Source organism: Nomascus leucogenys, chromosome 17, assembly GCF_006542625.1.
Source record: "Nomascus leucogenys isolate Asia chromosome 17, Asia_NLE_v1, whole genome shotgun sequence".
In the NCBI taxonomy this organism is placed as follows: domain Eukaryota; kingdom Metazoa; phylum Chordata; class Mammalia; order Primates; family Hylobatidae; genus Nomascus; species Nomascus leucogenys.
The window spans coordinates 39,048,580-39,073,275 of NC_044397.1; the positions used below are offsets into that span (position 1 = coordinate 39,048,580).

The following is a 24,696-nucleotide window of genomic DNA, read 5'->3' on the forward strand; positions in this document are numbered from 1 at the left end:
TTAAAGACAATAAGGTTAGTAATTCCAATCAATGAGGGTTGGGGGGAGAAAATGACCATTTTCAAAAATAGTGTTGGGATAAGTGGGTATTCCTTTGGGAAAAAATAAAAATGGATCCTTATCTCACACCTTATATAAGGATGAATTCTAGATGGATCAGAGATTTCAGCACAGAAAATAGGACAGGCCGGGCGCGGTGGCGCACGCCTGTAATCCCAGCACTTTGGGAGGCCGAGGCAGGCAGATCACGAGGTCAGGAGATCGAGACCATCCTGGATAACACGGAGAAACCCCGTCTCTACTAAAAATACAAAAAAAATAGCCGGGCGTGGTGGCGGGCGCCTGTAGTCCCAGCTACTTGGGAGGCTGAGGCAGGAGAATGGTGTGAACCCGGGAGGCAGAGTTTGCAGTGAGCTGAGATCGTGCCACTGAACTCTAGCCTGGGCCACAGAGCAAGACTCCATCTCAAAAAAAAAAAAAAAAAAAAAAAAGGACAGAAAAGTACCAGAAGAAACCACTGGATACATTTTTAAAACTAAAAAAGAATTGATTTTTTTTTTTTTTTTTTTGGTGACAGGGTCTCACTCTATCACTCAGGTTGGAGTGCAGTGGCATGATCATAGCTCACTGCAGCCTCCACTTCCTGGGCTCAAGAGAGCCTCCTGCCTCACCTTCCCAAGTACCTGGGACTATAGCTGCATGCCACCATATCTGGCTAATTTTTGGAGGGAGGTAGTTTTTGTAGAGACAGGGTCTGACTATGTTGCCCAGGCTGGTCTTGAATTCCTGGGCTCAAGCAATCCTCCTAACTCAGCCTCCCAAAGTGCTGGGATTACACGTGTGAGCCACCATACCTGGCCTTATTTTTTAAATATCTGCATGGCCAACACCACCATAAGAAAAAAGTCAAATGGCAAATGACAAAGTGGGGAAAATGTTTGCAATGTCATACATAAAGAGCTTCTAAAAATCAGCAAAAAGATCAGTAACCCAATCAGAAAAAATGGTCAAAAGACACAAATAGAAATGCAAATAGAAGCCGGGCGTGGTGGCTCATGCCTGTAATCCCAGCACTTTGGGAGACCAAGGCGGGAGGATCATGAGGTCAGGAGTTCGAGACCAGCCTGGCCAACATAGTGAAACTCCGTCTCCACTAAAAAAAAAAAAAATTAGCAAGGCATGGTGGCATGCACCTGTAGTCCCAGCTACTCAGAAGGCTGAGGCAGGAGAATCGCTTGAACCTGGGAGGTGGAGGTTGTGGTGAGCTGAGATCGCGCCACTGCACTCCAGCCTGGGCAACAGAGTGAGACTCTATCTTAAAAAAAAAAAAGATGGCCGGGTGTGGTGGCTCATGCCTGTAATCCCAACGCTTTGGGAGGCCGAGGCAGGCAGATCACGAGGTCAGGAGATCGGGACCGTCCTGGCTAACACAGTGAAACCCCGTCTTTTCAAAAAATACAAAAAATTAGCTGGGCGTGGTGGCGGGTGCCTGTAGTCCCAGCTACTCGGGAGGCTGAGGCAAGAGAATGACATGAACCCAGGAGGCGGAGCTTGCAGTGAGCTGAGATAGAGATAGCGCTACTGCAGTCCGGCCTGGGTGAAAGAGCAAGACTCCGTCTCAAAAAAACAAACAAACAAACAAACAAACAAACAAAAAACAGCCTCAACATGGAGAAACCCTGTCTCTACTAAAAAAAAATACAAAAATTAGCCAGGCGTGGTAGTGCATGCCTGTAATCCCAGCTACTTGGGAGGCTGAGGCAGGAGAATTGCTCGAACCTGGGAGGCAGTGGTTGCGGTGAGCTGAGATCGCGTCATTGCACTCCAGCCTAGGCAACAAGAGCAAAACTCCCGTCTCAAAAAAAAAAAAAAAAAAAAAAAAAAATGCAAATAGAAATACCTCTTAACTTCATCCACATAAGAGAAAGGTGAGTTGAAGTTACATCAGATAACACCTTTTACCTTTCAGACTGGCAAAGATCACAAAGTCTGATCAAACGTTTTGTTGATGGAGTTTGAGGGGAAACAGGCTTTCAACCACAGCTGGTGGGAATTAAAATTGATTGAGCCCAGTGGAAGTCAAGGTAATTTTCTACAGCGGTGTTTGTAACTGACCAAGACTGGAAACAATCTGTGATTGTTACCGGAAACCAGCTAAATACACAATGATACCTCCACACAATGGAATATTCTGTACCCTGTAAAAGAATGTACAATTGATAAGGAACCGTCTCCAAGATACATTGTTAAATGGAATAAATGAAGGAGCTGAAAGAATGGAAGGTATGGTACCATTTGCGTCGCTTGCTCGTACCTGCACAAAATATTTCTGGAAAGGGGATATAAAGAGGCCAACACTGTGCCTTTAGGGAGGGAAGAATAGAGAACAGGGAAAAGTTTGCCATATGCCCTTTGAACCATTTGAAGTTTAGACCTGTTTTTAAAGTTTAAACCGGCCGGACACGGTGGGTCACGCCTGTAATCCCAGCACTTTGGGAGGCCAAGGCAGGCGGATCACGTGGTCAGGAGATCGAGATCACCCTGGTCAACATGGTGAAACCCCGTCTCTACTAAAAATACAAAAATTAGCTGGGCGTGTTGGTGCATGCCTGTAATCCCAGCTACTCAAGAGGTTGAGGCAGGAGAATCGCTTGAACCAGGGAGTCAGAGGTTGCAGTGAGCTGAGATTGCACCACTGCACTCCAGCCTGGCAATAGAGTGAAACTCCGTCTAAAATAAACAAATAAATAAAAATAAAGTATAAACTAAATAAATAAATAAAAATAAAGTATAAACCAAACAAATAATAAGGTTTGATATTCCATTAAGGTTACTATTCCATTAAATCTGTTTCAAAAAAAAAAAAAAGACAGCAACTTGGAAGGCTGGTGCAATGCCTATACCTCCGTAAACTGGCCTCCTCCCTTGTAGGAGTGCATAGCTCACAGCACACAGGAGGTTACTCTTACCCAGTGGCAGATGATGCAAACCAAAATGTGACCCAGCAGGAAGGCAGAGCCAGCCAGCCTCTTCCCAGAGCCCAGAGTCCCGCCCGGCCTGGTGGCCACTCACCCTCCACAGTTTCCTTCGTCCTGATCGTCTCCTCTGATATGTCATTCGACTCAATCATCTGCAAAAAGAGCCCCTGTAAGGGGGATGCTCACCTCTGCCCCTTGACCCCAGCCCCAGCCAGCCCAGCAAGCACACCTGCAATTTGCACACCCTACTCCTACAAAGGGGGACCTCAGTGACAGACTCAGGGACTTGCTGCAGTGGCAGGGAGTGCAGACATCCTCAGTCTGACCTCCCTGACAACAGAGGACCCCCATTTTGCACCCAGCTCTGCTGAAGGCCACCTGTGCAGCTTATACATGAATACCTCCTACCCTTCCTTTGTTGAAAATGTTTATTATATTAAACAGATGGCTCCTTCCCTGCGACGCCTACAGAAATTTGTCCTGGGAATTTGTTTCTCTGTCTCCCAGAGACAAGACTTCTGGCCTCGGTTTCCCATCTATCAAACAAATATTGGCTGCTTTGGGTTAGTGTGTGCACAGCATGCTTGGGGCCACCTCCTGGAGGGACTTCATTAAATGCTAGCTTCTTTCTCTCCAACATTTCTTTTTAATAATAAACCCACAGGCCAAAGAAGAAAAGACCGATTAAAAAAAAAAAATCAGCCTGGCACACATCACTATGACAAAAGTCAAAACACAACCAATAGGCTCCCTGCCACTCTTGGCAGGAGTTTCCAGTCTCCTGCCCAAGCTGGCTGTCCTCCGAGCCAGCCAGAGTCTGGCACTGCAGATCAGGGCAGCACAGAGCTGAGTTGGCAGTCACCTCCATCATTCTGCCCCTCATACTTCTGTTCATACATCCTAAGTCCCATTTGAGTCTCAATTAGTTGTAATGAACTAAGCCCCTTGGATCATAATTTGTATATGATGCAGTAATGAGGCACGCACTAAATTTTTCTTTTTTTTTTTTTTTTTTGAGAAGGAGTCTCGCCCTGATATCCAGGCCAGAGTGCAATGGCTCAATCTCAGCTCACTGCAACCTCCACCTCCCGGGTTCAAGCAATTCTCCTGCCTCAGCCTCCTGAGTAGCTGGGATTACAGGCGTCCACCACCACGCCCAGCGAATTTTTGGGTTTTTAAATTTTATTATTATTTTTTGAGACGGAGTCTCACTCTGTCGCCCAGGCTGGAGTGCAGTGGTGTGATCTCGGCTCACTGCAACCTCTGCCTCCAGGATTCTGAAGCGATTCTCCTGCCTCAGCCTCCCTAGTAGCTGGGACTACAGGCACCCCCCACCACGCCTGGCTAATTTTTTGTATTTTTAGTAGAGACAGGTTTCACCATGTTGGCCAGGCTGGTCTCAAACTCCTGACCTCAGGTGATCCACCTGCCTTGGCCTCCCAAAGTGCCGGGATTACAGGTGTGAGCCACTGCACCTGGCCACTAGAATAATTTTTTAAATTCCCATATTTACTACCTGAGACCAAAAGTCCAGTTGTCCTTAGGCCTAAACCTCTGAACATGGGGACATATGCATTTAGACTAAGCCCCACTATATACAGAAAATCAAGAGATGGGCTTTTTTTTTTTTTTTTTTTCCAGACAGAGTCTCCCTCTGTTGCTCAGGCCGGAATGCAGTGGCACGATCTTGGCTCACTGCAACCTCCCGGGTTCAAGCGATCCTTGTGCCTCAGCCTCCCGAGTAGCTGGGATTACAGGTGTGAGCCACTGCGCCCAGCCAAGAGATGGGCTTTCTGGGGCCACTACTACTTCTTGGTCCAAGGGCACTTGTGAATGAGGGGCAGGGATTGGGGGAGGCGTCCTCAGGCCTCTGTCCCCCATGCTCTGTGGAACCACAGCAACCTCAAACCTCCCCGCTCACGGAATTCAGTTCCTGAGTTGCAGGCTGTTTCTGCCTGCCCTGAACAGCTAATCAGGCCATGTGCACATAAGCTAATTTGGGTTTCTTCCTTTTCTTTCAGCCCAGGATCCTGGAAGAGCACTTGCTAAAAAAAAAAAATCCCTTCCTGGGAGAAGGGGCAGGAAGGCCGTTGCAAGGGACCTCGAGGCATGATGCAGAAAGATTTCCTTTTAGACAAAAAAGCACCCTGGATTCAGAAGTCCTGAGAACTTATTGCCCACATGCTAAATTCTGTTTTTTTTGTTTGTTTATTTTCTTGAGTCACAGCCTCACTGTGTCACTCAGGCTGGAGTGCAGTGGTGCAATCATATCTCACTGCAGCCTCAAACCCCTGGGCTCAAGTGATCCTCTTGCCTCAGCCTCCAGCGTAGCTGGGGACTACAGGTACACTACCACTGTACTCGGCTAATTTTTTATTTTTGTAGAGATGGCGTCTAACTGTGTTGTCCAGGCTGGTCTCAAACTCCTGGCCTGAAGCAATCCTCCTGCCTCAGCCTCTCAAAATGCTGGACCCACCCCTAAATTCTGGTTTGAATATACATGAGGGTGGCCAGGTGCAGTACCTACTCCCTGTAATCCCAGCACTTTGGGAGGCAAAGGCGGGCAGATGACTTGAGCCCAGGAGTTTGAGACCAGCCTGGGCAACATGGTGAAACCCCATCTCTACAAAAACTATAAAAATTAGCCAGGTGTGGTGGGGCACACCTGTGGTCCTGGTGACTTGGGAGGCTGAAGTGGGAGGTTCGCTCAAGCCTGGGAGGTTGAGACTGCAGTGAGCCATGATCATGCCACTGCACTCCAGCCTGGGAGACAGAACAAGACCCTGTCTCAAAAACAAAACCAAAAAAAGGCCAGGGATGGTGCCTCACACCTGTAATCCCAGCACTTTGGGAGGCTGAGGCAGGTGGATCACCTGAAGTCAGGAGTTTAAGACCAGCCTAGACTACCTGGCGAAACCCTGCCTCTACTAAAAATAGAAAAATTAGCTGGGCGTGGTGGTGCACACCTGTAATTGCAGCTACCTGGGAGGCTGAAACAGGAGAATTGCTTGAACCTGGGAGGCAGAGGTTGCAGTGAGCTGAGATCCCACCACTGCACTCCAGCCTGGGCAACAAGAGCAAAACTCTATCTCAAAAAAAAAAAATGTATGTGGGGGAACTGGAAACTCAAGAATCCCTGAGTACAATTTGTATACAGGCAAGAGTCCGTTGCTAGCCATCCCTCCTATGAATTAATTCCTGTTGTCTTGGGCACTCTCTGTCAGCCCCACAGGGAATGGGGTTGAACATCTCTGCCACTGAGAGGCTGCGGACCTGGGAAAGTCTTGGTTTGCTCACCTGTGAAATGGAGCCAGTATCAATCTAAGGATGTTAAGGTGAAATGGAGTCACATAGGGCCTGGCATAAGACGTGGTACCCAGAGCCACTCAAAAGGCCCTTCCTGGCCCTGGTGGAGTGGGCACAGCTCACCTGGGTGTTGACCTCCTCAGAGGGGCTGGGAGGATGGGTTCAGCTGAAGGAAGAAGGGGTAGATGCTTAAGGAATTTCTAGATTTGGAGCAAAATTGACATTGGTGACAGCGACCTCTTTAGGGCCACCCCCTCTAGCCTTCCAGACCCCACTCCGGGAACTCCCACATTCTGGGGAAGTACTTGTTGGCACCGTTGCTAAAGTCTCATTAGGACTGGCAGAAAGGGGGCTGCCGCTGGTTCCCCAGGTGAGCTTCTGAGTTGGAGATGGGTGCCCCCAGGGGGATAGGCAGAACTTGCCTTCAGGTCTGTGCCAGCCCCAGGGTGCAGGGTCTGAGGTCCTGGGTCCTAGAAGCCCTGCACCCTAAGACATGTATGGGTAAATCAAAGCCCGTCCTCTGCAAGGAGGTCCCATCTCTCCAGGCCTGCTCTGTGCGGGGGGGATGCAGCCAGGTCAGCTCAGACCAGCTTCAGTTCTCCCTGGTCACCAGGGCGCACTGCCCCTCTGACAGAGGGCCAAGGAGCTCCTCCTCTAAGCCAGGTGACCCTCTTCCTTGACTGCCCCAGGCATGATCTCGGGGACAAGGGAAATGTTTCCTGGGCTGCAGAACAGAGGTCAGCAAACGCCCAAGCCCTCCCCAGCCCGACCCTCCCGCCCCAGCAGGAGGGGCAGGCGCCTACGTGGGTGTGCTGGGAGGAGCAGAGGGCCTCGACCGCCTGGAGTCTGTTCTCAGCCACCAGGAGCTTCTCCCGCAACCTCTCGACCTCCTGTTTGCCCTGGGCTTCTGCCCGCTGCAGCCGCTCGTAGTCCAACATCTTCTTCTCGGCCAGCGAGATCTGTTCCTTGAGGAACTCGATAGCCTGCGCCTGGCCCCGGTACTCCACGTCCAGTTTTTCCAGCTCGTGCACACGCAGCTCGGCATCCCGGCGCTGGTCCTGGGCCTCCTGCAGCTCCAGCCGGTGCTGGCTGGCTTGCACCTCCAGCTGGGCCCGCCAGTGCCGCTGCAGCCCAGCCAGCTCCTCCTGGGCCTCCTGCAGCTTCTCCCGCAGGGCCTCCTTCTCCTTCACGTGCATGGCGGTCTCTAGGTCATGCTTGGCCTGCAAGTTACCCAGCTCCAGCTGGTGCTCCATCTTGATGCCCTCCATCACTGCCTTCAGCTCGCCGATCTCCTTCTGCTGGGCGCCTGGGCCCGAGTTCAGGGTGGCTTTGAGGTCCTCCAGGGACTTCTGGTGGTCCGAGGCCAGCGAGTCCAGCTTGGATTTCCAGTTGTCCATGAGCCCCATGTTCTCGCTGGTGGCCTGCTGAACCTTGTCCTTCAGGCCCGCCACCTCCTGTGCGTACTTCTCGTTGGCCGCGCGGAGCTTGTCCACCTCCGCCTGGTAGGCCTTCAGGGCCTTCTCGTATTTATCCCGCAGCACCCCGCTCTCCCTCTGGTGTTCCTTGCTGGCCGAGAGCAGCCGCTCCCGCAGCCGCAGGGTCTCGGCGGCGTCGGGGTGGTCCGGGGGCGGGGGGCCCGAGTGCAACAGGCACTGCTGGAGCTCCTCGATCTCACCGCGGCGCAGGGTGAGCTCCTCCTCCAGCTGCAGCACGCGCGACTTCTCGGCCACTGTGGTCAGCTGCGGGGAGAGAGGGAGACAGGGATCAGCGGGCTGGCTGGCTGGAAGGCAAGGAGGGCACAATGGTGGGGGTGGGGTGGGGGGCGTCCACTCGAGGGCACCAGCCCCAGCAGGTGGAGGTCATGGGAAGGGAAAGGCGCTCACTCCCTCCTGAGTGCCGGCTGGAGGTAGAGGCCCGGCCCATCACAGCATCCAGAAGGACTTCCCTGGCTATACCCCAAAGATTCACAGAGCCAACTGTTGCCACTCCTCTACCTAGGTGGCTTGGACAAATTGGTGGTTAAAAGAGACCACCTATTTGAGGTTACAGCTTTTTTTTTTGAGTCTCGCTCTGTCACACAGGCTGGAATGCAGTGGCCTGATCTCAGCTCACTGCAACCTCTACTTCCCAGGTTCGAGCGATTCTCCTGTCTCAGCCTTCCGAGTTGCTGGGACTACAGGCATGCACCACCATGCGCCTGGGGAATTTTTGTATTTTTTTAGTAAAGATGGGGTGTCACCCTTTTGCCTAGGCTGGTCTCAAACTCCTAGCCTCAAGTGATCCACCCGCCTTGGCCTCCCAAAGTGTTGGGATTATATGCATGAGCCACCGCTCAGCCTTTTTTATTTTTATTTTTTTAAAGAGACAGGGGTCTAGCTATGTTGCCCAGGCTGGAGTGCAGCCGTGCAATAACAGCTCACTGTACCCTCAAATTCCTGGGCTCAAGCAATCTTCCTGCCTCAGCCTCAAGAGCAGCTGGGACTCTATGGGCATGAGCCACCATGCCCAAACGAGTTAAAGTTCTTTGTATTTTTATTAAGAAATTTTTTTTTGTTAACATTCTTTTTAAAGAACAGAGGCCACAGTGAATTTTGCATTATCCTGCCCTAGGAAGGATATCCAGCCCAAGGGGCTGCCTGGAGGCAGTAGGCAAGAAGGGTCCAGTTTAATGATTAAAGCAGAAGAGGGTGCTCCCAGACTCAACTTTCAACAAAAAACTCTTAGAGGCTCCATTCTCCAAAAAACCACCTTGATCACGTTGATGGTCATAGATATGAAAATGATATGTTTTCAAGCTTTAAATCCATTACAAGCTTTAAACATTTTGTTTCTGAAGGTATCCTTTAGTTCAATAAACTAATTTTTGTTTTGTTTTTTGGTTTTTGTTTTTTTCGAGATGGAGTCTCACTCTCTTGCCCAGGCTGGAGTGCAGTGGCATGATCTCAGCTCACTGCAACCTCTGCCTCCCCGGTTCAAATGATTCTCCTGTCTCAGCCTCCCAAGTAGCTGGGACTACAGGCGTGCACCACCCCACCCAGTTAATTTGTGTATTTTTAATAAAGACAGGGTTTCACCATGTTGGCCAGGCTGGTCTTGAACTCCTGACCTCAGATGACCTCAGGTGATTCACCCGCCTTAGCCTCCCAAAGTGCTAGGATTACAGGTGTGAGCCACCACACCCAGCCCTGTTTTTGTGTTTTCATCAGGTTGAACCCTAGATCAAGATGCATTTGGAGGGCTCCGGCCCATCCATGGTGACTGGGTCAGTTTGTGCGTTCAGTCTTCATGCACATGAGTGTGTACCGTACAAGCACATGGTCACTGAGCAATGGCCAGTGTGTGCAAATGGATCCTGTGTGTCTCCAGACACCTGCACACATGCACACAGCCACTTGTGCACGGAGGCCAACATGCAGAAACTGACCACTGCTCCTTCCACATCTACATACTGTTTATGGGGTGCTTTTCCAGTCATGACTTGCTGCCTGTTTTTGCTTCCTCTCAGAGGGACTGCTGGGGGGCCAGCTGGCTGTTCTCCTGTGAGTGCCTACACAGAATGCTGGGTCCCAGGCGTGCATGGTAAGCCTGGAGGGGACTGCTGGGCCTGGAGCAGGGACTCAGAACCATGCCCTAGGAGTCTGGAAGCTTCACCCACAAGCAGAGCTGTTCCATGGCTCCAGGACCCATCATAGCACCATTCCCTGGGGACACCTCCACTCCCTCAAAAGCCCCACCCCTTACTCAGCCCCAGGTCCTTCAGCCCAGCCCCTCCTGCCCCCATCTTTCAGGCTCTCTGGGCCAGAGAAACTGGGAAGAGATCTGCAGTTCCTGACCTCCTTCCTCTCCCCAGCCTCCTCAGCTGGGGAGACAGGAGACATGGATCAGTGGTTTCTACGTCTGCCTACACAGGGACAGGACATTCCCAGGAGCTCCAACACTTTGTCGTGGCAATGCATTGGGGCGGGGAGGGGGGGGCTGGGGGGTCTCACAGGACATTCTCAGCTGCTGGGGCCTGAACTGGGGAGCCAAGTCCCAAAAAACAAAGACCATCCCCACCCCCAACTCCACCCCAATAAGCAACACTGAGCCGGGGAACATAAGCACATTTCTTTTTGTTTTGTTTTGTTTTTGAGGCGGAGTCTCGCTCTGTCACCTAGGCTGGAGTGCAGTGGCACGATCTCAGCTCACTGCAACCTCCACCTCCCGGGTTCAAGTGATTCTCCTGCCTCAGCCTCCCAAGTAGCTGGGATCACAGGCATGAGCCACCACGCCCAGCTAATTTTTATACTTTTAGTAGAGATGGGGTTTCACCATGTTGGCCAGGCTGGTCTCCAACTCCTGACCTCAGGCGATCCGCCCTCTAGCCTCCCAAAGTGCTGGGATTACAGGCGTGAGCCACCGCGCCCGGCCACATAAGCACATTTCTAAATCTTGACTTCCCTCCTCCAAGGGGATGCAAAAAAAAAAAAAAAAAAAAAAAAAATGATAGCAGCTAAAGAAAGAGAGTCAATAATGAAACAGAGAAGCCAGAGGGGGCATCAAAGGACAAGGTGGCTGGTGGGCCAGGCGGGCGCGGTGGCGTGGGTGGCGCGGTTACCCTGTTGTCCGCTAATTCTCGGAGCAGCCGCTCGGCCTGCGCCTTCTCCAGTAGCAGGCTCTGTTCCAGCTCCCCAATGCGCGCGTGCTCCAGCTGCGTCTGGGTCTGGTCCACCCAGGGTGGACATGGTGGGGGGTGGGGGCGGGGACGCAGGGAGGGGGGCACAGGGAAGAAGAAGCCGGAGAGAGAGAGAAAGAGAGAGAGAGAGAGGAGGCGTCATCTTCCGTGAACAAGGCGAGGAGAGTAGATTCATGAGCTAGAATTGCTCAGGGAAAGAGAGGAAGTCTGGGGAGGCGAGGGGCGTGGGGCCTCATGCCCACCCCTTGCTGTGTCCCGGCTGGGTCAGTGTAGGGTGGTGGGGGGCAGGGGGCTGCAGCCATCCTCCCTTGCTGGCCCCTGCCTGGGGTAGCAATGGGCACCTCACTTCTTTTCTGTCACCCCCAACCCCCAACCAGCAGCCCTTGACCTTGAAGGTCCTCTTCAAGGATCTGCTCCTGGGGAGGGGCCCATCCTGTTCCCGTTCCCCTGCAGGCTGTCACTGGTTGTAGGCAAAGCATCCTCCACATAGGAGACCCACAGGATGAGGAATAAATAAAGGACCCCGGGATTCCCGCTCGACCGCCCCCCGCCCCCCGAGGCCTGTGCTAAAAGTGCAAGAACCCGTAACACGAAAGATGTTTCCAAAATATACCCAACCCCTCGCGATCCTCTTGGTCCCTGCCTCGTTGGTGGAGGCTGGGCTGTGCCTCCCACTGCCGGGCCCCATTGGTGCCCACCCCCCCGGACCCCACAGAGGACGCCTGGTCTCCACAAATCACAAGGGCACTTTTGTCCCAGCTCGACAATATCTGCTTCATCTGCTGACAAAGGCCAGCATTCTCAGGGTGTCAAGACTGGCTTTTGCATTTCACAGAACAGATCTTGGAAGGGAAGCGGGAAGGGTGAGGACATTGGGAGCGGTTTGGAAACTCAAGTTCATCTTAGGGAGAAGCCAGAGGGTCCTCTTTATCCTCCAGGAGAGAAGGGGTTAAAGCAGCTGCAGGGCAGTTCTGAAGGGGCGGGGCTTAGCAAAACAGCATCTAGGTGTGAAACCTGTAATAAAACCCCGGAAGCTTGTCTATTGGTGAAGGTGTAAATGGACATCACCTGATTAGAAATACTCCTGCAATTCATTAAGAGACATTGAGATGATTATATCCTTTGGCCTATTTTATTTCTTGAATTTTCCTTAAGGAACAACAAAAAAAAGTTCTCTCTCCCCTCCTCTCTCCCTCTCTCTCCTTCCCTTTCTCTCTCTCCCCTCTCCTTCCCACTTTCTCTCTTCTTTCTCCCCCTCCCTGTCTCCCTCCTTCTTTTTTTCCCTCTCTCCCTCCGTCTCTCTCTCCATTCCCCCCCCCGTCTCTCTCCCTCTCTTTTCCCCACTCTCTCTCCCTTCCTGTCTCCCCTCTCTGTCTCCCTCCCTCTCTCTTTCTCTCCTCTCCCTCCCTCCCCTGCCTCTCCCGCCTCCCTCTTGGCAGCATGTTCCAGTGCCAACAAGAAGTCAGCCTGTCTCTTCCAGAAAATCACAAGCTCCATCCCAGCCACCCCTATCCCCGTCGGTGGGCACAACAGCCCTGCCTGGAACCCTCATAGATGGTGCATGATCCTACACACTGAACTGGTAGCCTGCACCGGCAAGAAAAAGGCTTCAGCTTCCCAATTTCAAGGGCAACTTCATTTGGTCCCACTCCAAAGGACTCCTCCCCCGGCTTTTTTTTTTTTTTTTTTGAGACAGAGTTTCCCTCTTTCACCCAGGCTGAGTGCAGTGGCGCGATCTCGGCTCACTGCAACCTCCACCTCCCAGGTTCAAGCGATTCTCCAGCCTCAGCCTCCCGCGTAGCTGGGATTACACGTGCCTACCATCATGCCCAGCTAATTTTTGTATTTTTGCGTAGAGACGGGGTTTCACCATGTTGGCTGGTCTTGAACCCCTGACCTCAGGTGATCTGCCCGCCTCAGCCTCCCAAAGTGCTGGGATTACATGTGTGAGCCACCACGCCTGGCCCCTCAAAGGGTTCATATTCTGGGGGGCGGAGGGGCTGATGCAAACCATAAAAGAATAGTGAAGATCATTCCAGATTGTGATTTGCACTATGAACAGAGCACTGGGGAGAGAGTAACTGGAATGAAGGTGAAATAGAGGAAACATGTAATTTACAGTGACTTCTGAAGGATAAGGACTCCTCGTACAAGGCAGGCACCAGAGGAAGAGGCGCAAGTGTTTCAGGCAGGGGAACTAGCGTGTACAAAAGCTCAGAGGCAGGACACAGCTTGCGGTGTTCCAGAAACAGAAAAGCCTGGTGTATGATAACTTAGGGGCGGGGTGTGAGACAGGGCTGGGACAAGGCGGGGGTTGCGGGGGGTTGGGCCCTGGGGGTCCTCTCTGGCCCACTCTACAGAACCTAGATGATATCTAGTGTCGCAGTGCTAGATGTGTGAACAGGAAAGGGGCAGGATCTGATTTACATTTTTATTTTTAAATTAGTTTTTTTTTTTTTTTTTTTTTTTTTGAGACAGAGTCTTGCTCTGTCGCCCAGGCTGGAGTGCAATGGCGTGATCTCGGCTCACTGCAAGCTCTGCCTCCTTGGTTCACACCATTCTCCTGCCTCAGCCTCCCAAGTAGCTGGGACTACAGGCACCCACCACCACGCCCGGCTAATTTTTTGTATTTTAAGTAGAGATGGGGTTTCACCATGGTAGCCGGGATGGTTTCGATCTCCTGACCTCGTGATCCGCCCACCTTGGCCTCCCAAAGTGCTGGGATTACAGGCATGAGTCACCACGCCGGGCTTTTTTTTTTTTTTTTTTTTTTTTCTGAGGCGGAGTCTCGCTCTGTTACCCAGGCTGGAGTGCAGTGGAGGGAACCTGGCTCAGCAAACTTTACCTCCTGGGTTCAAGCGATTCTCCTGCCTCAGCCTTCCGAATAGCTGGAATTACAGGCGAGCACCACCATGCCCAGCTAATTTTTGTATTTTTAGTAGAGATGAGGTTTTGCCATGTTAGCCAGGCTGGTTTGGAGCTCCTGACCTCGAATGATCCATCAGCCTTGGCTTCCTAAAGTGCTGGGATTACAGGTGTGAGCCACCGCACCCAGCCATATTTTTAAAATTTTTATTTATTTATTTTTAGAGATGGGGTCTTGCTCTGTCACCCAGGCTGGAGTGCAGTGGCGCCATCATAGCTCACTGTAGCCTCAACCTCCTGGACTCAAAGGATCCTCCTGCCTCAGCTCCCCCAAGTAGCTGGGACTACAGGCGTGCTACCATGCCTGGTGAATTTTTTATTTTATTTATTTTGTTTCTTTGTTTCTACTTTATTTTTGAGACAGAGTCTCACTCTGTTGCCCAGGCTGGAGTACAGTGGTGTGATCTTGTTTCACTGCAACCTCCGCCTCCCTGGCTCAGCGATTCTCCTGCCTCAGCCTCCTGAGTAGCTGGGATTACTGGTACCCACCACCACGCCCAGCTAATTTTTGTATTTTTATTAGAGACAGGGTTTCACCATGTTGGCCAGGGTGGTCTGAATCTCCTGACCTCAAGTGATCCACCCGCCTTGGCCTCCCAAAGTGCTGGGATTATAGGCGTGAGCCACTGCACCCAGCCAGAATACTTTAATTTTTGTAGAGATGGGGTCTCATATGCTGCCCAGACTGGTCTCTAACTCCTGGCCTCAAGTGACCCTCCCACCTCTACCTCCCAAGTGTTGGGATTGCAGGTGTGAGCCACTGCACCCAGCCTGGTTTTCATTTTTAAAATATTTGGCCATATGACGTCTGGGATGTGGGAGGGGGCCCTGGGTCAGGACATGGCTGAAATAAGACTGGCGGTGAGTTGATAACTGTTGAAGCTGAGTGATGGGTAAATGAAAGTTCATTATACTGTCTTCTCTATTTTTGTATAGGCTTAAAAATTTCCAACATTAAAAATGAAAAAGATATTTTAAAAAAAGACTAGATTCAGTGTGGGGAATGGACTTTGGAGGAACAGAAGACGAAGGAGAGGGCTATCCATGGCATGGTGCCAGGGCCTGCTCCAGGGAGGCAGCTGTGGGGATGTGCGTCATTTTGGGGGCAAGGTCAAAAGGACCTTTTTGTTTTTTATTTTTTATTTATTTTATTTTTATTTATTTATTTATTTATTTTTTGAGACGGAGTCTCGCACTGTCGCCCAGGCTGGAGTGCAATGACGTGATCTCGGCTCACTGCAACCTCCGCCTCCCAGGTTCAAGCAATTCTCCTACCTCAGCCTCCCGGATAGCTGGGATTACAGGCGCCCACAACCAGGCCCGGCTAAGTTTTTGTATTTTTAGTAGAGACGGGGTTTCACTATGTTGGTCAGGCTGGTCTCAAACTCCTGACCTCATGATCCACCCACCTCGGCCTCCCAAAGTGTTGGGATTACAGGCGTGAGCCACTGCGCCCAGCCTTTATTTTTTATTTTTTGAGACAAGGTCTTGCTCTTGCTTTGTTGTCCAGGCTGGAGTACAGTGGTGTGATCACAGCTCACTGCAGCCTCAACTGCCCGGACTCAAGCGATTCTCCCACCTCAGCCTCCCGAGTAGCTGGGACCATAGGCATGCATTACCATACCTGGATAATTTTTCCATTTTGGGTAGAGACAAGGTCTCCCTACGTTGCCCAGGCTGGTCTCGAACTCCTGGGCTTAATCCATCCTCCCGCCTTGGCTTCCCAAAGTGCTTGGATTACAAGCATGTGCCACCATGCCCGCATTTTTTAAAAATATTTTTGTAGAAACAGGGTCTTGCTATGTTGCCCAGGCTGGTCTCAAACTCCTGGGCTCAAGCAATCTTCCTGTCTCAGGCTCCCAAAGCACTGGGATTACAGGCGTGAGCCACCATGCCCAGCCAACTGTGTGGATTTGGGGGCCAATTCCTGAGATGGGAACTGTAAGGGGGGTGGTGTTAGGGGAGGCGTGGATAGATGTGGTTAGGACATGTTCAATTTGGGCTGTGGTCCTGGGTTGAATAGTGTCTTCTTAAATTTCATGCCCACTCAGAACCTCAGAATGTGACCTTAGCCAGGCATGGTGGCTCCCCTATAATCCCAGAACTTTGAGAGGCTAGGGTGGGAGGATCACTTGAGCTCAGAAGTTTGAGACCAGCCTGGGCAATATAGTGAGAACCCATCTGTATAAAAAACAAAACAGGCCAGGCGCGGTGGCTCACACCTGTTATCCCAGCACTCTGGGAGGCTGAGGCAGGTGGATCACGAGGTCAGGAGATCGAGACCATTCTGGCTAACATGGTGAAACCCCGTCTCTACTAAAAATACAAAAAATTAGCTGGGCATGGTGGCGGACGCCTGTAGTCCCAGCTACTTGGGGGGCTGAGGCAGGAGAATGGCGTGAACCCGGGAGACGGAGCTTGCAGTGAGCAGAGATCGCACCACTGGACTCCAGCCTGGGTGACAGAGCAAGACTCCGTCTCAAAAAAAAAAAAAAAAAATTTAAATAAAATAAAGAACAAATGTGACCTTGTTTGGAATAGGGTCTTGCACATGTAGTTAGTGAAAATGAGGTCATAGTGGATTAGGATTGGATTAGAGTGGGCCCTAAATCCAGTGACTGCTGTCTTCGTAAGATGTTCAAGTGAAGTGTCACACAGGGAAGGCAGCAAAGTGACAGGAGGCAGGGACTGGCCTGATGCAGTTATACAGGCCAAGGAGCACCAAGGGCTGCCGGCAATCCTCCTGGAAGCTAGATGGGAACAGATTCTCCAACACCTTGATTTCAGACTTTTTTTGTTTTGTTTTTTGAGAAGGAGTCTCACTCTGCTGTCCAGGCTGAAGCGCAGTGGCGCAATCTCGGCTCACTGTAACCTCCGCCTCCCGAGTTCAAGTGATTCTCCTGCCTCAGCCTCCGGAGTAGCTGGGATTACAGGCGCCCGTCACCATGCCCAGCTAATTTTGTATTTTTAGGAGAGACAGTGTTTCACCATGTTGGACAGGCTGGTCTCAAACTCCTGACCTCAAGTGATCCACCGCTTTGGCCTCCCAAAGTGTTGGGATTACAGGCGTGAGCAACCACACCCAGCCTTTATTTTAGACTTCTGGCTTCCAGAACTGCGAAAGCATATGTTTGTGCTGTTTTAAGCCACACATTTGTGGCTGTGCGTTACTGCAGCCCCAGGAAATTGATACAGGTGCTTGCTTCTTCCTCAACTGGGTGGAGATGTCAAGTGGGCATGGTACAGGGAGCTTGGGGAAGACTGTGGGACTTACAGGGGCTCATCCATGGCACCGAGGCCACAGACTGGAAGCTCTCAGGGCGAGTGTGGACAAGGGGTGAATGGGCCTGGGACTGAGCCCTTGGATGGGCCAATGTTCAGAGATCTGGAAGGAGGAGACGCCAGCAGAAGAGGCTGGGGAGTTGGAATGGGGGCATCTCATTGTGTAGCTGGGGGAGTGTGGACAGGAGGGAAGACCATGAGCCTGATAACCTTCTGCGGAGTTTTGCAATAAAGACAGGCAGAGAGGTGGGGTGATAAAGCTGGAGGGGGCCAGGAGGTCAAGGACGGGCTCTGGTTTTTATTTCTGACTTTTAAGATGCCTGGGGGCCAGATGTGATGGCTCATGCATGTAATCCCAGCCCTTTGGGAGGCTCAGGCAGGATTGCTTGAGCCTAGGAGTTTGAGACCCACTTGGGCAACACAGCGAGACCCTGCCTGGGCAACATAGTGAGACCCAGCCTCTACAAAAAAAAATACAAAAATTAGCTAGGTGTGGTGGCACATGCCTGTAGTCCTAGCTACTTGGGAGGCTGAGGCAAAACATCACTTGAGGCCAGGAAGTGGAGGCTTCAGTGAGCCCAGATCGTGCCACTGTACTCCAGCCTGGGCAACACAGTGAGATCCTGTCTCCAAAAAAGAAAAAAAAAGGGTGGGGATGAGGGGATGAGTGGGACTTTGGTCATTTTGCCTTCTGGTTGCCATGAATATGATCGCAATTCAGTTTGGTACAATAAAACGTTGCATGGGGATTCTGCAGCCCTTTGGACTGAATTAGCTGTCACTGTCTGTCCCGCCCCCTGCCTCTCCCAGCCAGGGCCGACTGGATCCGTGGTGGACCCCTATCCAGAGCCAGCCAGCCCATTGGCTATCCCTGGGACCAATCAGAGCCTCTCTCAATGACAGCTGGTAGGTAGTGGGCGGGGCTGGGAGAAGAGCAGAGCCCAGAAACTCAGTAGGAAACAGACAGGAGCCTGACCCCAGACAGAGATCGGAGGGAGACCCTGAGTAAGGGACACATAGATGGGCTTAGCTCCCGATGCTGTTTCTGGCTCCAGTTCCCTGAAATGCCTGCCCTTGGAGGCTGTGACCTTTCCTACAGCCCTTCAGTAAGCCCCCATGGTGACTGCATCTGGCACAGGGGGGTCTCTGTTCCTGGCAAACACAGGTGCTTTTCCCAGAAGTCCATCCAACCCCTGCAGGAGAGCAGCTGCCAATAGAAAAGTCAGCCAGGAGCAACCACATGGCCTGCCCCTTGGCCAAGAGGGAAACTTAATTAGAACATGCTGAGCTGGGCTGAGGCTCTGACGCCGGGTTGTGCCCCAACATCCATTCTTTTTTTTCAGACAGTCTCTCTCACACACACACACACACGCACGCACACGCACACACACACACACACACACACACAAACAGGCGTGATCATAGCTCACTGCAGCCTCCATCTCCCAGACTCAAGCGATCCTCTAGCCTCAGCGTCCCCGAGTAGCTGGGACCACAGGTGCACATGACCGCTAACTTTTTAAATTTTTTGTAGAGATGGGATCTTGCTATGTTGCCCAGGCTGGTCTTGAACTCCTGGGCTCAAGTGATTCTCTGCCTTAGCCTCCTGAAGTGCTGGGATTACAGGTGTGAGCCACCACGCCCAGCTCCCTTGGTCTCTGAGCCTCAGTTTTCCTACCTATAAATTCTGTGACTCAGCAAGCTACTTTCAGCCAAAATTTTACCTGGAATCCAAGATGAACAAAGGGGCACCTTTAAGGCTATTGCCCAAGAAGAAGGGACAGGGGACCTCAGCCACTCTATCCTGGGGCCCAGCCCCCCATCTGTCCTGCCCTGGGTTCATCCTGCCCACCCCATCCAGCTGCTGACATGGGGAGCACAGCTTCCCTGGGGAGCTCCTGGGGCTGAGCCACTCACACCTCAGACGTTAGACCTTTGATCCTTCCCCATTTCCCCCCAGCCCCTTCCCCGGGGGGCCTAGAAGTGCTGCTGGACCTCACGACCATCTGCCCTAGCAAGGGCCAGGCACCGGTGCTAAGTGCGCCCAGGGAAGGGGCCTCTGACTGTTACCTCCAGGTCTCCCTTGGTGATGGACTCCTCCTCCACGCGGAACTGCAGATCCTCCACCTTCCTGCAGGGGAGGGAAAGAGGCAGCTGACCTGGCTTTGCCCAGAGCAACGGGATTCACCGAGTGAGCAACAGCAGAGAGGCAAGGCCATCAGAATGGCCCAGAGTCCAGAGGCGAGGCCATCAAAATGTCCCACAGTCCTGGAAAGCTCTAGACCTCCCAACCTGCTGACCTGCACTCTAGGAAGAACCACCAATAACCCCAGAATGGGAGTGTTTAAGGCAACACCCTTCCTCCCCAGGGTGGTGGGAAATAAAATAAAGGACAGGGTGGCCCTCGGATGTGAGTGACAACACTGTTTTCCCTCCCTCCCTCCCTCCCTCCCTCCCTCCCTTCCTTCCTTCCTTCCTTCCTTCCTTCTTTTTTTGAGACAGAGTCTCACTCTGTTGCCCAGGCTGGAGTGCAGTGGCATGATCTCGGCTCACTGAAGCCTCTGCCTCCCCGGTTCAAGCGATTCTCCTGCCTCAGCTTCCCGAGTAGCTGGGATTACAGGCGTGCATCACTGGGCATGCAACCTCAATAAAAAAAAAAAATTGTATTTTTAGTAGAGACAGGGTTTTGCCATGTTGGCCAGGCTGGTCTTGAACTCCTGGCCTCACGTGATCCGCCCAGCCTCCCAAAGTGCTGGGATTACAGGCATGAGCCTCCGCGCCCAGCTGACAACACTGTTTTCATCACTGCAGGGAACAGACACTACCACAAGGAACAACCTGTGGGGAGGAAGGAGAGGAGAGAGGGAAAGTGGGCTTCCTTTGCTGTTGACCTCATTATGATCACAGGCCTCAAAATTGGGGGTCAGAGGCCCAATCCCCACTCCCAGGGCTGCCCCTGGATGTGGAATGCCCAGGCATCAGGGCTGCCCCCAGGGAGACACACTCAGCCACACGCCTGTCAAGACAGTGCAGGAGAGAGAAACAGGCCCACCCCATCTTACAGCCACACATAGGAGCTCAAAGCTGGGCCAGGCGCAGTGGCTCACACCCATAATCCCAACACTTTGGGAGGCCAAGGTGGGCAGATCCCCTGAGGTCGGGAGTTTGAGACCAGCCTGACCAACATGGAGAAACGCTGTCTTTACTAAAAATACAAAATTAGCTGGGCGTGGTGGCACATGCCTGTCATCTCAGCTACTCAGGAGGCTGAGGCAGGAGAATCACTTGAACCCGAAAGGCAGAGGTTGCGGTGAGCCGAGATCATGCCATTGCACTTCAGCCTGGGCAACAAGAGTGAAACTCCGTCTTGGGAAAAAAAAAAAAAAAAAAAGCTCAAAGCTGCTCTTCCTAGGGCCACTTAACAGCCCTCAGCATAGCAATGAGGAATGAGGCCCAGAGAGGGCAGGCAACCATGCCCAAGGCCACACAGCAAGCACAGGACAATGCAGAGACTTGCACCCAGGCCCCTTCTGAACAAAACTCCATGATGCCTTGTGTTTGTGGCTGAGCACAGTGGCTCGTGCCTGTAATCTGAGCACTTTGGGAGGCCGAGGCGGGCGGATCACTTGAGTCCAGGAGTTCAAGACCAACCTAGGCAACATGGTGTAACCATGTCTCTACTAAAAATATAAAAATTAGCCAGGCATGGTGATGCGAGCCTGTAATCCCAGCTACTTGGGAGGCTGAGGCAGGAGAATTGCTTGAACCCGGAGGTGAAGGTTGCAGTGAGCCGAGATCACACCACTGTACTCCAGCCTGGGTGACAGAGCGAGATTCTGTCTAAAAAAAAAAAAAAGAAAAACAAAAAAAGATCTGTGTTTGTTTGTTGGCCTCAGGCACGTTGCCATGGGAACCAGATGTGTGGGCCACTACGGCTGTCTCAGGCAGATATAAATACACCCTCATCTCCCTGAATCCGACAGTAACAACAGCTTATGGAGCGCAGGTGCCAGCTGAAAGCCCACAGAACAGACCCAAGTGGGGGTGCTGGGGATGGGGGCTGGCTGCTGCCTGGGGACAGGAGAGGGAGATGTAGGTATCTGGGCATGGTCTAGGAGGTAAAGAGGATCCAGGGCCAAGGAAAACCTCTGTCCACTGTCAGCTTTGTGTCCTACCAGGAGGTGACCCAGGACCGAGTTGGCCAGAGTCCCTGCTGCCTGGTGTCTTTGGTTGGAGGGCTGCAGGGTAGATGGGTCCTGCTTGTGTATTTTTTTTTTTTTTTTTTTGAGGCAGAGTCTCACTCTGTCACCCATGTACTGTAGTGGCGTGATCTCGGCTCACTGCAACCTCCACCTCCTGGGTTCAAGCGATTCTCCTGCCTCGGCCTCCCGAGTAGCTGGGATTACAGGCGCCCGCCACCATGCCCAGCTAATTTTTGTATTTTTAGTAGAGACGGGGTTTCACCATGTTGGCCAGGCTGGTCTCAAACTCCTGACCTCAGGTGATCTGCCTGCCTCGGCCTCCCAAAGTGCTGATACCACAGGCGTGAGCCACTGCACCTGGCCAGTCATGGCACTGAAAGCGATGACACCAGCGAAGCACACAGCACAGGGCTGACACCTGGACACAGGGCATTTCAGGAGTCCCTTGGTTGCTGTTTCTCTTAGCCTCAGTTTCCTGATGTGTAAAATGGGAATGGATAAAAAAATTAGCTGGGCATGACGGCATGTGCCTGTAGTCCCAGCTACCTGGGAGGCTGAGGTGGGAGGATTGCATGAGCCCAGAAGGTTGAGGCTGCAGTGAGCCATGGCCAAACCACAGCACTCCAGCCTGGGTGACAGAGCAAGACCCTGTCTCAAAAAAGAAAAATAAAGGAGGCCAGGCACGGTGGCTCACATCTGTAATCCCAGCACTTTGGGAGGCTGAGGTGGGTGGATCACCTGAGATCAGGAGTTCGAGACCAGCCTGGCCAACATGGTGAAACCCCATTTCTACTAAAAATATAAAAATTAGCCAGGCGTGGTGGCACACGCCTGTAATCCCAGCTACTCGGCAGGCTGAGGCAGGAGAATCGCTTGAACCTGGGAGGTGGAGATTGCAGTGAGCCGAGATCTCACCATTGTACTCCAGCCGGGGCAACAAGAGCAAGACTCTGTCTAAAAGAAAGAAAGAAAGAAAGAAGGGAGGGAAGGAAGGAAGGAAGGAAGGAAGGGAGGGAGGGAGGGAGGGAGGGAGGGAAGGAAAAAAAAGGAAATGGAGTCCCAGGACAGGAGCTGTGAGCTCCACTCATGGGTCTCAGTCCAGGGTTGGGGAGGGGCGCACTGTGAGTGTGAACTGGCTCATGGTGGAGGGGTGGGGCATTCAGCCTTCTTCCTGGTGCATGGCTCCCCAGGGACACCTGGTGTGATAACCAACCTCCCTTCCACCGCCCCCAGCCTATTCCTCTTCTCAATATTCTGCTGGAGAGTGCAGGAACAATGAACTCTATGCAATGAACAAATGTGGTGTTCCAAGGCCGGGTGCAACGGTTCATGCCTGCACTTTGGGAGGCCGAGGCGGGTGAATAGCCTGAGGTCAGGAGTTCGAGACTAGCCTGGCCAACGTGCCAAAACCCCATCTCTACAAAAAATACAAAAATTAACCAGGCGTGGTGGGGGACGCCTGTGGTCCCAGCTACCCAGGAGGCTGAGGTGGGAGGATCGCTTGAACCCAGGAGGTCAAGGGTGCAATGAGCTGTGATTGTGGCTGTGTACTCCAGCCTGGGTGACAGAGTGAGACCCTGTTTCAAACAAATTTTAAAAAATGTGGTGTCCCTCTGTGCCCGGCACCATGCTGGGTGCTTTACTCCAGTTATATGAAGAGTTCTCCCAACTGCCTGCAGAAGACAGGACCAGCACCTCACTTTACAGATGGGAAGACTGAGGCCCAAGAGCTAATGTCACCAGTCCAGGGTGACACAGCCAGAGGCAGTGACAGGGGAAGGACTGGAACTTGGGTCCGCTATTCCCATGCCTGCCCTCTTCCTCATCCTCCTTAAGGGGACTCAGGGAGAACGTCCTCCCGGGGCGAGGGTGGGCCAGCACGTACCTCCTCTCCTCCTCCAGCTGGTTGGACAGGTCCACCTTCTCTTTCCGCACGCTCTCCACCAGCAGCCGGGCTCGCTGCAGCTTCTCCTCGGCTTCTGCAACATACTGGGCCCCCAAGGAAGGCCAGGACAGGGTCAGCATGCTCCAGGGTGTGGGGTCCAGGTTGGTGGTGTGGTGGGAGACAGGCAAGGAGCCGGGCCTGGAACCCCAGTCACCCCGACTTCCCTGCTGGCACCTGCCGGGCATGCACAGTGGGCCTAGGTGTGAAGGAAGGGACCCAGCAGGAACAAGAGAGGCAGAGGCAGGACCCTTAGGCCCACCTGCCCCCAGTACCTGCCACCCCCCTCAACCCACAAGAGCCTAAGACCTGTTACCTTGCAAACCTGCTGTCTTGTCTGTGCCCCATCAAAGCACAGCCATGAACTTGGCCTTATTGATCCTCGCATCCAAGGAGGGGCAAGCCAGACCCCAGATGGGGACAGAGGCCCAGGAGGGAGCTCTCCCACAGGAGACAAACATCAGAGAAAAAACCAGACACGAGATAGCAGCAGCCCCAAGGCTTGGGGCAAGGAGTCACTTCCCTGAAATTCAACCCTAGAATCTGCTCAAAAAAAAAATCTGAAATGGGCCGGGTGCGGTGGCTCCCGCCTGTAATCTCAGCACTTTGGGAGGCCAAGGCGGGCGGATCACAAGGTCAGGAGATTGAGACCATCCTGGCTAACACGGTGAAACCCCATCTCTACTAAAAATACAAAAAACATTAGCTGGGCGTGGTGGCGGGTGCCTGTAGTCCCAGCTACTTGGGAGGCTGAGGCAGGAGAATGGCATGAACCCAGGAGGCGGAGCTTGCAGTGAGCCAAGATCACACCACTGCACTCCAGCCTGGGCGACAGAGCAAGACTCCGTCTCAAAAAAGAAAAAAAAAAAAGAAACCTGAAATGTAGACAGTCATACATTAAAAAAAAAAAAATTTATTGCAGTGATATGTAGGAAGAGTGAAAAATTGGCCGGGCACGGTGGCTCACACATGTAATCCCAGTACACTGGGAGGCTGAGGCGGGCTGATCACTTGAGGCCAGGAGTTCAAGACCAGCCTGGCCAACATGGTGAAACCCCTTCTCTACTAAAAGTACAAAAATTAGATTATCTGGGCGTGGTGGCACACACCTGTAGTCCCAGCTACTAAGGAGGCTGAGGCAGGAGAATTGCTTGAATCCAGGAGGCGGAGGGTGCAGTGAGCCAAGATCATGTTACTGCACTGCAGCCTGGGTGACAGAGGGAGACTCTGTCTCAAAAAAAGTGAAAAATTGGAAATAATCTAAACAACAGGGGACTAGTCACGTCAGATGTCAGTAAGGACAAAGCCTGTGATAGACAGCAATGCAGACATCAAGACGGGGAAGAGGCAGGGCACGGTGACTCATGCCTATAATCGCGGTGCTTT

The 24,696-nt window shown here is 52.3% G+C and overlaps 1 protein-coding gene across 2 annotated transcripts in view; it reads right to left on the bottom strand.

Annotated features, from left to right (window-relative positions):
• CLIP2 (CAP-Gly domain containing linker protein 2) overlaps window positions 1–24,696 on the bottom strand; it is a 112,806-nt gene that overhangs the window by 21,399 nt on the left and 66,711 nt on the right. Inside the window, exons 7-11 of one of the 2 annotated variants that reach the window (XM_030796057.1) lie at window positions 23,254–23,357; window positions 19,237–19,297; window positions 10,882–10,986; window positions 7,088–8,023; window positions 3,073–3,130 (exon numbers count right to left, since the gene is read on the bottom strand). In XM_030796057.1, coding sequence (XP_030651917.1) covers window positions 3,073–3,130; window positions 7,088–8,023; window positions 10,882–10,986; window positions 19,237–19,297; window positions 23,254–23,357 — 1,264 coding nt within the window. The remainder of the gene's footprint in view (window positions 1–3,072; window positions 3,131–7,087; window positions 8,024–10,881; window positions 10,987–19,236; window positions 19,298–23,253; window positions 23,358–24,696) is intronic. The other variant, XM_030796058.1, reaches the window with a different exon arrangement.